At 32.6% G+C, this 14,282-nt stretch overlaps 2 protein-coding genes across 4 annotated transcripts; one reads left to right on the forward strand and one right to left on the reverse strand.

The window, feature by feature from the left end:
- LOC108773644 (methionyl-tRNA formyltransferase, mitochondrial) lies at positions 1-2,354 on the forward strand. The gene is made up of 6 exons (XM_018539516.1): positions 1-625; positions 748-945; positions 1,024-1,143; positions 1,519-1,697; positions 1,786-1,974; positions 2,136-2,354. Exons 1-6 carry the CDS (start codon positions 402-404, stop codon positions 2,315-2,317), a joined length of 1,092 nt encoding a protein of 363 aa, XP_018395018.1. The 5' UTR covers positions 1-401; the 3' UTR covers positions 2,318-2,354.
- On the reverse strand, positions 1,973-10,263 carry LOC108773622 (PHD finger protein 14). 3 transcript variants are annotated; one of them, XM_018539497.1, is made up of 14 exons: positions 10,086-10,263; positions 8,583-8,744; positions 7,435-7,671; positions 7,144-7,355; positions 6,911-7,065; positions 6,548-6,822; positions 6,028-6,483; positions 5,657-5,948; positions 5,364-5,586; positions 5,054-5,235; positions 4,815-4,953; positions 4,037-4,290; positions 3,811-3,919; positions 1,973-2,046 (listed from the first exon to the last, which is right to left on the reverse strand). In XM_018539497.1, exons 1-14 carry the CDS (start codon positions 10,126-10,128, stop codon positions 2,041-2,043), a joined length of 2,745 nt encoding a protein of 914 aa, XP_018394999.1. In that variant the 5' UTR covers positions 10,129-10,263; the 3' UTR covers positions 1,973-2,040. The 3 variants fall into 3 exon arrangements, with proteins under 3 accessions (XP_018394999.1, XP_018394991.1, XP_018395005.1); XM_018539489.1 differs by lacking the exon at positions 1,973-2,046 and adding an exon at positions 2,806-3,182; XM_018539503.1 differs by lacking the exons at positions 1,973-2,046; positions 10,086-10,263 and adding exons at positions 2,806-3,182; positions 8,953-9,147.
- Positions 10,264-14,282: the final 4,019 nt, after the last annotated feature.

Genomic DNA, 14,282 nt, shown 5'->3' on the forward strand with positions numbered 1-14,282 from the left:
ATCTACATTCTTACATGTTAAGTTCTATCAATTTTAAACCCTCTTCTAATTTCGTCAATTCTTCATTTATTTCATTATATAACTGTAATCAATAGTGCTATACCGGTTCCTTTTCTTTTTTTCATAATCTTCGTCCTTTAACCTTTTCTTTACCTACTTCCGAATACCAGTTTCGTTTTACATTCCCGTTGTTCTTTATTTTTTTCCTTATATTTCTTTTATTGAAGCCATAAGTTAGTCTTATTTCTAACTGCCTGTTTAAATTTCCCTCGTTTTGATGACGTCTACTCAGACAATTCTTATTGGTCACTTCTTTGTCACGTGATTTCTAGATGCGCAATAACATACCCTTGTACTTATATCATGGTTACTAGTCATAAATCTTCCTTGTGAGAATAGATATGTTAAACGTTACATTTCTAACACGTGTAATAAAAATACATTTGTACTTACACACAACATTCAAGAGAACCGATAAATCGCGTGAGATAACCTTTTCATACTGTGCACATCACATTCGAAAGAGACAGTCGCACTCGTATCCAGCCGGTGGTCCCTGGAGTATATTGTTTTTTGGAACGGGTAACTTTTCTCTGGAAAGTTTACGAAGCTTGTATAACGAATAGTTAGTACCAGCTTTACCAATAATTTATTAATAAATTTTATTTAATAGGTAATTAAATGTTATAATAGAAGAAATGTAAAAATGTGAAGTATACTTACAAAATTAATTTTTTTAATCTACAGCAGAGCTAAAAAACTCTGTCGATTAGAAGTTGTATCAGTGTGTAAAGGGAAAAAAAATGTTGTTATACAGTATGCGGAGGAGAAAGGAATTGTTGTTAACAAATGGCCCCTTGAAAACAATCCACAGGGTTTTCATATCGGGATAGTAGTCTCCTTTGGTCATTTGATACCACTAAATATTATAAATTCTTTTCCACTGTAAGTTATTTTATTTATCCACGTGTGTCCAGTGATTTGTTATAGTATATAATTAATGTATCTATTTTTTTGTCACAGTGGTATGTTAAATGTTCATGACAGTCTATTGCCACGATGGAGAGGAGCAGCTCCAGACATTTATACCTTAATGAAAGGAGACACACAGACAGGAATTACAATCATGAGGGTGGCAGAAAAGTAAAGCCTTTTTATTTCTTAAAACAAATTTACTTCTTACTGTTTTAGAAATATCAGCGCATGGTTTAAAAAAAAAGCATCTATTTTCTCTTGCTCGTATTTTCCTTTTATTAATATTTTTAATGATAGGAAATCTTAATCATATTTTATTTAAATTATATAATATATAATAAGTTTATATTTTTCTTTAATACAAAAAAATTTATAAATATTATATACATATTTCATTGTTTTTCGAATTTTTTAATTGATAAAGAAACGTCAAAAGTCACTTACATCCATATTTTATTGATAGAAGAATCGATATTACAATCTTAATATTATTTGGATTTAGATCGATAGACAGTTTTTTATTACTTTTCTATGTTACTACAGGTTTGATACTGGAGACATAGTAACACAGGAAAAGATAGATATTCATGCAGATGAAACTCGACCAGAATTAAATATGAAATTAGCAAAGCTGGGTGCGAATGTTCTGATTGATGTGCTAGGAAAATTGCCACAAGTATTATCTTCCTCGAGGCCTCAAGGAAAATTAGGTGTAACATATGGTAATTTGTCTTGCTGTTGTACTAAGCAACAAAATACATTAATATTTTACTTAATTCATTGATCTTTTTTGATGATTACATTTTGTAGCATCTAAAGTTTCATTAAAGACCTCTTTAGTGAAATGGGATGAGATGACGGCGAAGAATGTTTATGATCTGCAGCGTGCTCTTCTAGGATTGTATCCATTAAAAACCAAGTTTGATGGCGTGACTATAAAATTGTTGGATGTCCGGCAGACGTCGAAACCGGAAGATGGCAGAAATTCGGATATACCAGGTAATTAATCGTTATTCCTGCGTGATTCGCTGTGATACTAAGTTAGTACCAAGGATTGAAAACAGTTTATTCCTAGGAAGAAAATGAATTATCTGAAAATATAATTATTACATATTCGAAGAGATGAGATGTGCATGATTAATGTGGAAAGCCTCTTCCAGGTTTCGTGAGATTTGATCGGAAAAGTAATACGTTAGTTGTGACATGTAAAGGACCAAGTTGGATCTCAACAACAAAAGTAATTGTGAAAGGGCATCCAGTTATGAGTGCATTGCAGTTTAGAAATGGATTTATACGGAGCAGAAAGAAAGACTGGATATTATTTCAGAGTAATGTTACATAATCTACAGCGCTGCTTTTAACATCAACGCTATTCTTTTGTAAATCTCTCTCTCTCTCTCTCTCTCTCTCTCTCTATATATATATATATATATATATAAAACAATTTCATTCAGAAACACATAATGAATATTAAATTTTTATTTACTACAATAGTAAAATTTAATTTAGAATGTACAAAATATAATATTAACGCACACAGTGACTATTGTAAGAATAATAAATTATTTATCATATATGTCAATGTTTCTTTAAATACTGAATACGATTAATTGCTTTTCATTCATATATGAGCTTGCATATAAAATAATGTCAAATTTCTTGTCTCATGCGAAAATATTCTTTTGTATATTCCCTTTATTTCTCTCTTTATAATAATTTTCAATATCTAATAATTTATTTAATATCTTTTATCGTAGAATTTCTATATAAAACTATAAAGCATTACAAAAAAAAATCAATAAAAGAAATAACGAGAAATAAGTAGCGTGAACTATAGTAAGTTTCAAATTCATAATTTTTTCGTAGAATTGTAGATTTTCATAGAATTCTTCAAATTACAGCAAAATTTCTCTTTTACGTGCTCTTGTGTCTTATAAACAGGGACTCAGTCAGACCGAAATTATGTTAAGGATTAAAATTTCGGTTACGATAACGATCTGAGGATACATTCAACTGTTACGGTAAAAAAAAGAAAAAAAACTGTAACCAAATGTTGGATCTAGTTTCTGATCATTATCTGGACCTAATTTTTTGGTCCGAGTATCTGCTTCCAAAAAAAAAAAAAAACCTGAATGTCTTATTTATATAAACGTAGAATTGGAGCTGCAGATAGAAAATTGTTGATATTAAGTCTCAGTTTCAGAGGCCTGAAATGAAAGAAATATTTTTACTATAAAAGTCTCTTTTTTTATTATGTTTAATGTGCCAATGATATATATCCACATTAACAATAAATAAGCAGAAGACAAAATGGAGTTCAGAAATGCTTCAAGATATTATTCTAACTTGTTATACACACATCACGAAAAATAAAAATAAATATAATTAATTTACATTGGATACAAATTTTCTGTTCCTATTATTAATAATAATACCAATAATATCCCTGTAATATTAATTTTTTAATTCTCAAAAAATGATATATCTATCTTTTCTATTTGATTCACCTCGAGAAACCAGCTCAAATCAATTTATTCGTGTACATTTCAGATTAAAGTACTTCATACTTTGTCAAAATTTAAGTTTATTGTCTATCAATTGTCAATGTACGTGCATTTATTCAGATTTATCATTCGTTCTCTCTTAATCAAATGTTGGATAGACAAAGAAATTACTATTTATATTATAACAATATTATAAAAAAAATAGTTATTTTTACACACATTGTACTGATATTTATTAAAATTTTTTATAAATGTATATATAGACAAAATAGAAAGTACATCAATCTAAAAATATTGGTGTCTATGGACAGTAAAAATTTTATGAACTTACACTAGGATCGCAGTCGGCACAGTGCCACGAATATCCTCTCCTTTTCGGAGACTTTTTCACAGGAGGATCTAAGCACGTAAAATGATAGCATTTCTTACATTCGTCACACCTGCAAGAATTAAGTACATGACAAAGAGTGGTTGTAATAACATTTTTTAATTACAATGTTATATTGTAATAGAGTCTATAATTTTAAATTCCAGTTATTATTTGTTGTAATACTAACATAACGAGATTTTGGTTAGTGCCGGGAGTATCACAGACGTTACATTGTGTCATAAGGTCCGTATCTTTTCCTCTCTTTGTTCCTGTTGACACTCGACCACTGCTATTCACGGATACATTTATTGGAGGTACATTTGCAGCTGGAGGTGGCACAGGTGGTGGTGGTAATGTAATTTCAGTACTCGAAGTAGCCACAAACATTTGCGGGCTCGATTCCGAGTCTGTATGTCCTTCTGGTCGACGAATTGGTTTTATCTATATTCGATTAATTAACATTATTAATGTTCAAACATAATGATAAAATAAATAATAGTATCTTATTTTTACGTACAATTGTTAAACAATAACAAGAAAGAAGGAAGCACAAAGCAAAGCCTATCTGATGAGTCCAGTAGTGGAAGCCGGGACGAAACGCCAACTTGTGATATTCTTCGCAATCTTATTTTTCACAGATTTCAATTATCATTACTTTAATATTAAATTTTAATGTATGTCTTTCAACATATTATTAAGATCTAATAAGATGCTATAAGCATCAAAAATTGTTAGATTGATTGTCAATCTAACTAAAGTGATATTACCGCGGTAGTTATTTAGAGTTGCGTTGTAAGTCTGAAAAAATGTTCGGCACGCGATTAAGAGAACTACATACGCGATAATTCACACATAATGATAATAAGCATCTTGATCTAGCTTTGACCGATAGGCTTTGCTTTGTGCTTCCTTCTTTCTTGTTATTGTTTAATAATGATAAAATAAAATGGAAAAATAATACATACTTTTATTGTAATCCTTCTATGAATCTCTGGTTGGCTTTGAACTTCTGGATTTTCTATATCTAAACTTTTTCTTTTATGTTTTCTTTTTCTCTGTTTGATTCCAGTTATCGGATCTGGAGAATACCTTTTATGCTTCTCCCTAAAAAAATGTTAAGTATTTATACGTATATTAAATAATTTAATATTGATTTATACAAATACGATAAATCTATGAATTATTTTTTCCGATCATTTCGCACCTTCTCCTTTTTTTCCCACTTTTTTGAGTGATCACTTCCGTTCCATCTGCTGAAGCTACCATATATTCTGGTGAACCTTCTCTTATGGTGATATTATTAACAGATTGTTGATTGTATACCGACTCAGATACCTGCGTAAGTTCTACTGTTGATGGTTGCGGTCCCACTGGTTTAATAGTTAGCTGTAAAATTATAAATATATCTCTATTTTATACCTACACCAATCCTAGAGTTAAATCTTCGTTTATTCGTAAAATAAGTAAAATATAAATAGCAGTAGAGTAGTATAACATATTATTTTAATAAGTACCTTTGGTGTTGTATGTGTATCAGGAGTAATAATATTTGTTACATTATTGGTAGAATTCTTTGATGTGGTAGGTGTGTTTGGTATCATGGCTGCTTGCACTTCCTGTGGTGGTGTAGGTGTCGAATTAGCTTCATCCTTACAATGTCTTAATTTGCGCGGTGCCGATGTATCCACACGTTCCACTTCTGATCCTGAGGATTCCTTATCGCACTCAGAACATTGCCTGCAAATTGCAACATTAAAAAGTTTAATGAAACAATCGAAATGTCAAGTATTTATGTTTTCATACATACCATCCCATTTGTCTTGTTTTCTTAGGCATTCGTGCTAAGGGGGGACTTAAACAAGATAAATGATAGTGTAAATGACATGTATCACATTTAGCAAGAAGATGTTGATTAGTCGATCGTCTACAGATGCCACATTGATGTCGTAAGGTCGTCAGCTCACTTTTGTGATTTTGTTCTTGCGCTTGGCTACTCAATACTCTACCCTCACGTATACCTTCAGCACCTTTACCCACGGGAAGTGGAAATCCAACACCCATCTTCAAGGCAGCTGCTGTAGGCACACCTAAGCTTGTGCCTGTAAAAAGCTTTTCGTGTATTGATTTGCGTATATATATATATATATATATATATGGATTTTAATTTTTGTAACTTACCAAGCGTGGGTGCTATTCTTGGCTTCACAAGATCAGTAATCGATGGCAGAGGTTTCATGAACCCGGCGCTTTTAAGTACTTGATGATACAATTCAATCTTTTCTTTCAATGTTACATTCACTCTAATCTGTTCCTCATTATCCTTCATCACTTCGTCGTATTTTCTGTCGAGTCTTTGTTGTTCGTTCAATAACTGCGAGTTAATGTCGAGAAGTTCTTGCAATCGTCTCTTCATTGATGTTACACGTAAGTTGCGATCCAAATAATAACCAATAAATTCTACGCTGAAAGCAGGAGCAATGTGCCATTTTTTTCTAACATCTACTAACGCCACTAGTTGAGACTCTTGCGCTTCCAGGGCAGCTGTATCAACGCCCATTAACTCGGCCTTTCGTGCCAATTGACGACAAGCAGAAGCAGATGTAGTTAATAAACGTGGCATCTTTTGCGTAGGTACTACAATTATACTTACTTAGAAATGTATCTAAGAATATATTTTAAAGGAAACATCAAAACTTACCCCATGGCGGCGGACGCGATGCCTTGTGAGCTAAATACTTGTGTCTGTGCTTAGCCAATTTTCTTTGAATTCTACGTTGCTCGTCTGAATCTAAATGATTAGGTTGCTTCAAAATCTGTTGCCGATACTGTGCACGCATTTGTAAAGCTAGCCAATTACGTCTACGTCTACGAACGAGAGATTTATCAGAATGTAATTTGCAATGTGCATAAAATGGATCAGCTTGATCGACTTCTTCACTATGTGCTTCGGACAATAAACCATCTCTTTGTGCACTATAAAAATGATGTTTCGTATTTTATATTTGCAGTACAAATTGTAACAAATAATAATATTCAGATGTATAGTTAATGAAAGTATTACCAGGTTACGTGAAAATATGTGTGACACATTCCGGCATCACATTCAATGCATACACCGGTGCGTGCATAACACGAATCTTCACATAAAGAACACGTTTTTGCACCCCATTTACTATATGCCATTTCGAACAGTGTCACACTTGATAAACGATCAACCTAAGATACACACATATTTAAATTAATGAGTATTTATAAATTATAAATACAAAAAGTGTCACGCAGTGCAAGATTTACTTCGCCAAAAGCAACACCAGGCACATAAAGAGCGCACACTAAATGAACCCATTTTCCGACATCTGTTTCTTTAAAAATTCCACCCTTGTTAGGACAGAGCTCACACGATGGATCTTCGATTCCTGCGCTACAAGCTTCGCAAAACCATGGCGCTGATTGGCATAAAGAGTCAGTACTTGAGAAACTTTCTACGTCAGATACGCCGTAACAACCTGAAATTTGATTTTTGCTTGTAAAACGTATACAGAAATTCTTAAATAATAGGTATACTAATGTTTTTAATTAATGTACCTTCGTGAACACTGACTCCACAACCATCGCATTCTACAATTTCGTTTATATCATCACTCCTGTCTCCTAAGCAACCACAGCAAATTAGTACTTTATTTAGTTTATCATCAAGAGGTGCACCCTTTAGAGCCTGTTGGCGAGCTTGCTCGATCACATCTCCTACAGTTAAGCCAGTACCGTCTTTTCCTCTCAATAATGGATCTTCCAATGAATCATCAGATTCTTCAGATGCATCTTCTATAAAAACATATTAAACAATCATTGTTTATTAGATTTTCATAAATAAATTTCTTTATTTCTTTGTGCATTATTTTTACAATAAAGTTTACTTTCAATAATATTTTACAATAATATTTCATAGAACATATTATAATTTGCTTTGAAATTTGCTTTTTATATTTCTTTCTTTTATCATCAACACATAAAAATACAAAATGACAAAAAGTGTAACTGCAAAGTTTTGCGATCATTTATTATAATTAATTATCAGTAAGATATATTTAAACAAATTTTAGAATGTTAGTTATATCTTAATAAATATCGAAAATAATTTACATAAAAAATTAACATTCAAAATTTCCATCTTTAGTTTTGATACAATCTTTAAGGTACTGCATCAACAATAGTTAGGAACAGTTTTCAGTTCATCAATGAAAATTTTTTGGTTCAGAAATTTTTTAATTATTTAATAAGATGTAATTAAACACTGCAGTTTTTTTAAACATACATTGATATTATAGCAAGCTTATATCATCAGCTTGCTATCTGCATAATGATTTGAGCTATATTCATCCAGATACACTCAAATATCATCCATCATTAGATACTTGGTGCTTTCCAGCAAAAGATAGTGTAACATAGTATAATAGTAATCATTTCATCTTTGTTTACATAGATGAACAATAATAATGTATGATTCACTGTGTTATACCATATCTCTTGCTAGAAAACATCCCGTATTATTTTATCCTTGTTTAACATTTAGTGAACAACAAGAATAAAATAATATTTAGCATATTTTATAATAATGCATCGTGGTAAAATTTCTGAACATAGTCTTAATACATAAATTTTGTGGTCAAATTTTTTTGTCATCCAATAGTGTGTAAAATAACTTTGTATTCGTAGTATCAGTAGTACTAGTTTACCTTTTCCATCGTTAGAATCTACAGAATCGTCGTCAGACTCTTCACAATGATCCTCGATTCTAAAATCACTATCATCCGAGCTTTCACCAAGATCAAAGTCAAGCAAAGACTGCTGCGCTGATTCAACCGGTTTCACCCTTCTCTTCTTAGGATCTCTTTCAACTGCAAAGAGCAATATGATTGATTTTTGCTAAATTTCTAAATATATTTCAAAAAAACGTTTGCCGATGTATACTTATATGAAACTAATATGCAGAAATATTTAATAATTAATAACATAAAGAAACTATATTGATTTAATATTTCTATCAAAAAGAAATGTATAATACAGACAGTTTTAGGTTATATTTGCTCAATTTCCTAAACGTACATGTGCTGGTCATGATGATCTCAGTATCTCAGGGAAACTTTTATCAAAATCGGAGCGATCCTTCGTCCAACCTATATCTACACGTTTTTATCAAATATTCCAACGTATTAGCGTAATTACATTTTTCGGAAAGTCTCTTCGTCAAACACGCCACTTGCAAAACCACATACGGGATACGCGCGCGCGTTCTATTACCGATAATACGTTAGGTTAATTTTATGTGTCAGCAAATGAGGTTGCCATAATAATAAAGTACTTGATTATGGTTATTATTATACATTCACAAAGGACAACCGGCTTGTTATTATCATAATGCTGACGTAGATTTAATAATGTATCGATTGCAATAATAATGGTAATGACAGAACTAACGAATAAACATCCATGTACGCGCGCACGAAAGAGGGAAAGAGAGAGAATATCACCCATAGTACCCACACCACAGTACAGAAATACAATGGATATTAATAAATCCACTTGTAGGACATGTAATTGTTACAACGCATTTAGTGCAATGCATTAATCAAATTATATAACTAATATTGTTTACAGCGTTTATTTAATAACTTGAACGGTAAACTCACGATGGATTTCATAATAGTAACAAATCATTGAATGGAAAAAATTGAATTAGATAAAAAATGAACTTGCTTATTAAATATGAAAACAGTACTTGATACAGTAAGAAGATCCTCAGTTAATTCAAATTATTCATAAATAATTGAATCTTATATTCTAATTCATAAGAAGAAACATGAATACAATATTGTGTGCGAATACACTGTACTCATGTTTGATCACTGAAAATTATGTATTTACTTGATACAAGTGTTGAAATGTTCTGCAAATTGTTCTTCAGGTTTATCCTAGATTATATCGTTTTCTACAAGATCTATCTATAGATCTTGACAGACGGCTCGTAAAACAAAGCAATTTTTCGCATCCGGTTTTTGAAATTTGTGACAAGAAGAGATACTCGTGGTGGGATTCCGGATACGCGGACTATTTTGTTTACTCCATTTACTCCAATGGCTGCGTTCAGCAGAAAAAGCGACGTGAGTCCCTATAAGTACCGCATCTACGGAAGACAATCGCGGGAATTACTACTCGTGGACAATACCGGCGCAACTTACTCATCGTCTTGTACAGGAATCCGACGTCGTCGTCCTGTGACATTTCTTCGTCACGAATGCCGCAAACCAGAGAGGCGGGCGAAACGGCGCCCGGTTCCTCGTTGGAAAGTATTTACGCAGCGTTCAGCTTTCCTCGGCGATTCACCGTCTCGAGAGCAGGTCGAAGTCCACAGGAATATCGAATGATCGCAGAGAAGTGGAATTGTTATCTTACCGGGGGTCCCGGCGTTGATCCTGATCACAACGGCGTCCATACATCCGACGACGCGGCGCCGCGGCGCCATATTGCATGAGTCCTTTCGCGGGAAGTTTAATCTTTTTTACGCGCGGGAAAAAAAACTTGCACTGATAACGTTCGTTATTTTTGCACTGCACTGAGAGACAGAAGATCGTCGTAAAATCCTCGTGCGGCTTTGAACTTTCATCCTTTCCGTTCTATAACGCGTGAGTGATCTGAAAAAAAAAAAAAAGACATTAGAATTGCAAATTCAGCATTCATCGGATAATGAAAAACCAGGCTTTAAGTTTCTTGCAGGATTTCTTTCCGTGGGAATTTATCATTGAGATTATTATTCATTCAAGATATTTCTCTGTTTACTTTGCAGAATAATTAATATATAATTTTATAAATACTAGATATTTATCTCTATTATAAAACATATTTGTTATACACGCAGGGAAGAAAATAACGTTGTATGAATAGCATAATTAGTCGATAGCGGTCTAATTGGAAATAATCTTGTTTATTCAACAGTATTAAATCATAAATGAAACAAATAATATGTTTTATTAAAATAAGAGAGTACCACGTATTTGTTTCATTAATAATATTATTGAAAATATAAACAAGATTATATATTTTTAATTAGATTACTGTTGGCTAATGCGGGATTATTAATACATTATTTTTTCTTTTGTATGAAGAACTTTAGAATTGTATCTTGGTTTGTATGCGCAACAAAAAAGATTTTTATTCTGAAATGTATGGCGAGAAATATTTCTTATATTTCTAGCTATATATTTTATATATCATACACACACATATATTATACATATATATATAATATATATATAATAAACAGAATTCTTGCTGGCGCCTCACCAATTGTGTATGATTATTTATGTAATTTATCTTATTTTGTCAAACTGTATTACATTTTTTTTCTCTGTAATTCTTATACACAATAAATAATAATAATAATAATAATAATAATAATAATAATAATACACATTTATATGTATTGGTAAATTAAATTTCTCATTAATCGCGTATTTATATGAAGCTAATAAAGAAGCATTTCCATTATTACTACGTTCATATTGATATATTTACATCGCTATATTGGCGGCACTGATACACTGAATTTAGCTGAGCCTCTGAATTTGAATAAAAGTAATACAGCGCCAAAGCACCAATAGCATTGAAGTGCGGCCGGATAGACGCGTAAAAAGTTTCACGATTAAAATAGTGCCGAAATGCATATGTATTTTCTGTTACCTCATTCGTTGTTAAATTAGAGATGCGTGGCAAGTAAATCTATGGGATACCGATTTGACTCATCAATACCGATTTACATCCACTCGCAAGAAATTCAATTCCATGCGCAAGTAAGAATGCAGGTACAATATTTTTTCCATTGATATATATACTTTCAAAATTTAATTAAATTGCCTAATTCAGGGTCATCCAACGTTTTTTTAAGAGTTTTCAGAGAGCTGCTTTTTTTAGAAATAGGCAAAATTTTTGGGGTCACATATAATTTATACTTCGTTTATCTAAAATAGAAAATATAATTTCATATTTAACTTCAATTATGAACGTGCGAGACACAAAAAATTTGTAGAAAAAATTGAGCCTAGGATTGCGCATCACTGCCTAAATTCAATTGAAAAATATATACGTTATGAACGAAACGCATTACATATTATATTTAGCATTCGAGAACAATTAAAATTACATTATCTCTCATTCAAAATATGTTTGCGTCGGATCTATGTTATTACAAATTAAACCCCAGAAATTAACTTTGAAATGTGTAGCCGGAAATATATTTAATAATATATATTTAAATGCATGTGTCAAATAAATTTCTCATTAAGACGGATCTAATAAACGGGCATGTTCATTAAAATGAATCTAATAAAGTATGTTTATTTTCACAATGTTTATCGATATATGTCATAGAATTTACGCCAACACGTTGGCGACACTGACACACCGAACTTAGCCGCGCGCCCTTTGAAGCAAATCGAAAGTAACCGTTGTCGCCAATGAAGCGCCATCGCCATTCGAAAATGCACGCGCATTTTTCGATTTCGCGACCAATTCGTCGTTAAGATAGAAACAAGCGGGAAAGTCATCGCCAGCGATTGAAATCTGGCCCATGAACGTTGATTTGTGTCGCTAAACGAGCGGTATGTATTTTCTTCCACACACATAGATATATTCGTTGCATGGTATGGGATTGGCGGATTGGAAATTTACATTAAGAGCATCGTATACGTACTTTGCGGTATTCGAAAGAAATATTTTTCTCGCGTCCTTTTATTTCTTTAAGGGCGGTAAATTACAATAATGATCATTGTCTCTAATATTCACATGATAGTCGCGACATTCGATCGAGATGAACCGGAAGTATAACTCGATGTTGCCGCGAGTCATTTTGATTCACGCACGTTTACAAAAGTAGGAATGAGCGTGAATATTTCTTGTTGGAATGGCACGAAAGGGCAATGGCGCTTTTCCCTTTTACGCGCAGAGTTCATGACAGGAGAGGCGGAGCGGAAAAGTCATCGTCGGGAATTGCGTTCTAGCTCGTGAACGTCAATTTCAGTCGCTAAATGAGAGGGTATGTATCTTCTCCAACACACGTAGACATTCGTTGAATCGGAAATCTACATTAAGAGTAACGTATATGTACTTTGTAGAATTCGAAAAATATTTTTTTCATGTCCTCTTTTATAATCCCTTTACAAGCGATAAGTTACAATAATGATTATTGTCTCTAATTTTCAACAGACAGTCGCGTTATTCGATCGCGATAAACCGAAAGTAATCCGACGTTGTCGAGGCATCGTTTTGATTCACGCACGTTTACGAAAGCAGAAATGAGCGTGAATATTTCTCGCTGGAAATTACGTGAAAAGGCGACTATGTTTCTTCCGTTTATGCGGTTCATTTGTCATTGAAATAGAGGCGAGCGGGAAAAAGTCATCGCGATCCGGCTCGTGAATGTCAATTTCAGTCACATTTTTTCGCTAAACGAGCAAGTATGTATCTTTTCCTTATATTATACCCATGTAGAGTGATAAGGTAGTTAGTTTCCGTTGATAGTTGATAAGTAGGCAAGTATGTTGCAAGATAGTTTTAGTAATATATAACGATGAGCGCTGATTGAGAGAGGGAGTGAAGAAGCCAGACTCAAGGGAATTCGGTACCAATAGACAAGGAGACGAATTTGAGCAGAGTCAAAGAAAGGTCCGCAAGCCATCTGTATCTAGCTAAATTTTTAGAAACTTCAGCCGAACTATTCCTTTCGTGTAGAATTCGAAAGAAATATATTTTTCTTGCGATGCCTCTTGATATCTCTTTAATGGCGATAACACGAATTTATAATAATGAACGTTGTCTCTAATTAAAAAAAAATAGTCGCGTTATTTAGGAAAGGAATAAGTGTGAACATTTTTTGCTAGGAGAAAGGTCAATTGCGGAGACGATGATCGAGATAGACATTCTATTCCCTATAGCTGAAAATAGTCAGAATAGGAACAACTTGGCCCCGAGATGCCTATTTATGTTGAGTTACGACGGATTACAATGATGCGAAAATTGTAATCGAGCTGGGGAAATGTTGTATATTTTTATACAAGAGAAATTCATTTGAGAAAAATATAATGGGGAACGAATAATTTTTGTTATTATATTTTAATATTTACGTTAATTGTCGGTATGTTTATATAAATGCAACATCGCAGCACAAGAATACAGCCTTTTATATTATAAATTTAATCGGTTATATATTGCATATTGTATTCGCAGTATCATGTATTTTTCATACACAACGTATGGATTATTAAATAATGGTAAAATGTATCTACAGGATATGAGTATTGGAAAGTTTTTATATAATAACCTGCTTTTCTTTTGCCTCGGACGGCATTATTTTTTCTAACTCAATTCCATGTCGATGAACAATC

This window comes from Cyphomyrmex costatus, unplaced genomic scaffold, assembly GCF_001594065.2.
Source record: "Cyphomyrmex costatus isolate MS0001 unplaced genomic scaffold, Ccosl1.0 scaffold102, whole genome shotgun sequence".
Taxonomy (NCBI): domain Eukaryota; kingdom Metazoa; phylum Arthropoda; class Insecta; order Hymenoptera; family Formicidae; genus Cyphomyrmex; species Cyphomyrmex costatus.

What these genes read in the sequence shown, in the direction of transcription:
- LOC108773644 (XM_018539516.1), top strand. Translation starts at nt 402, where the DNA reads ATGTTAAACGTTACATTTCTAACACGTGTAATAAAAATACATTTGTAC. An exon ending in CGAAGCTTGTATAACGAATA is followed by an intron (nt 626 to 747) that starts GTTAGTACCAGC and finishes TTTAATCTACAG; the next exon opens with CAGAGCTAAAAAACTCTGTC. An exon ending in ATTATAAATTCTTTTCCACT is followed by an intron (nt 946 to 1,023) that starts GTAAGTTATTTT and finishes TTTTTGTCACAG; the next exon opens with TGGTATGTTAAATGTTCATG.
- LOC108773622 (XM_018539489.1), bottom strand. Translation starts at nt 10,128, where the DNA reads ATGTCACAGGACGACGACGTCGGATTCCTGTACAAGACGATGA. An exon ending in ATAGAAGGATTACAATAAAA is followed by an intron (nt 4,291 to 4,814) that starts GTATGTATTATT and finishes AATCGAATATAG; the next exon opens with ATAAAACCAATTCGTCGACC. An exon ending in ACTAACCAAAATCTCGTTAT is followed by an intron (nt 3,920 to 4,036) that starts GTTAGTATTACA and finishes TAATTCTTGCAG; the next exon opens with GTGTGACGAATGTAAGAAAT.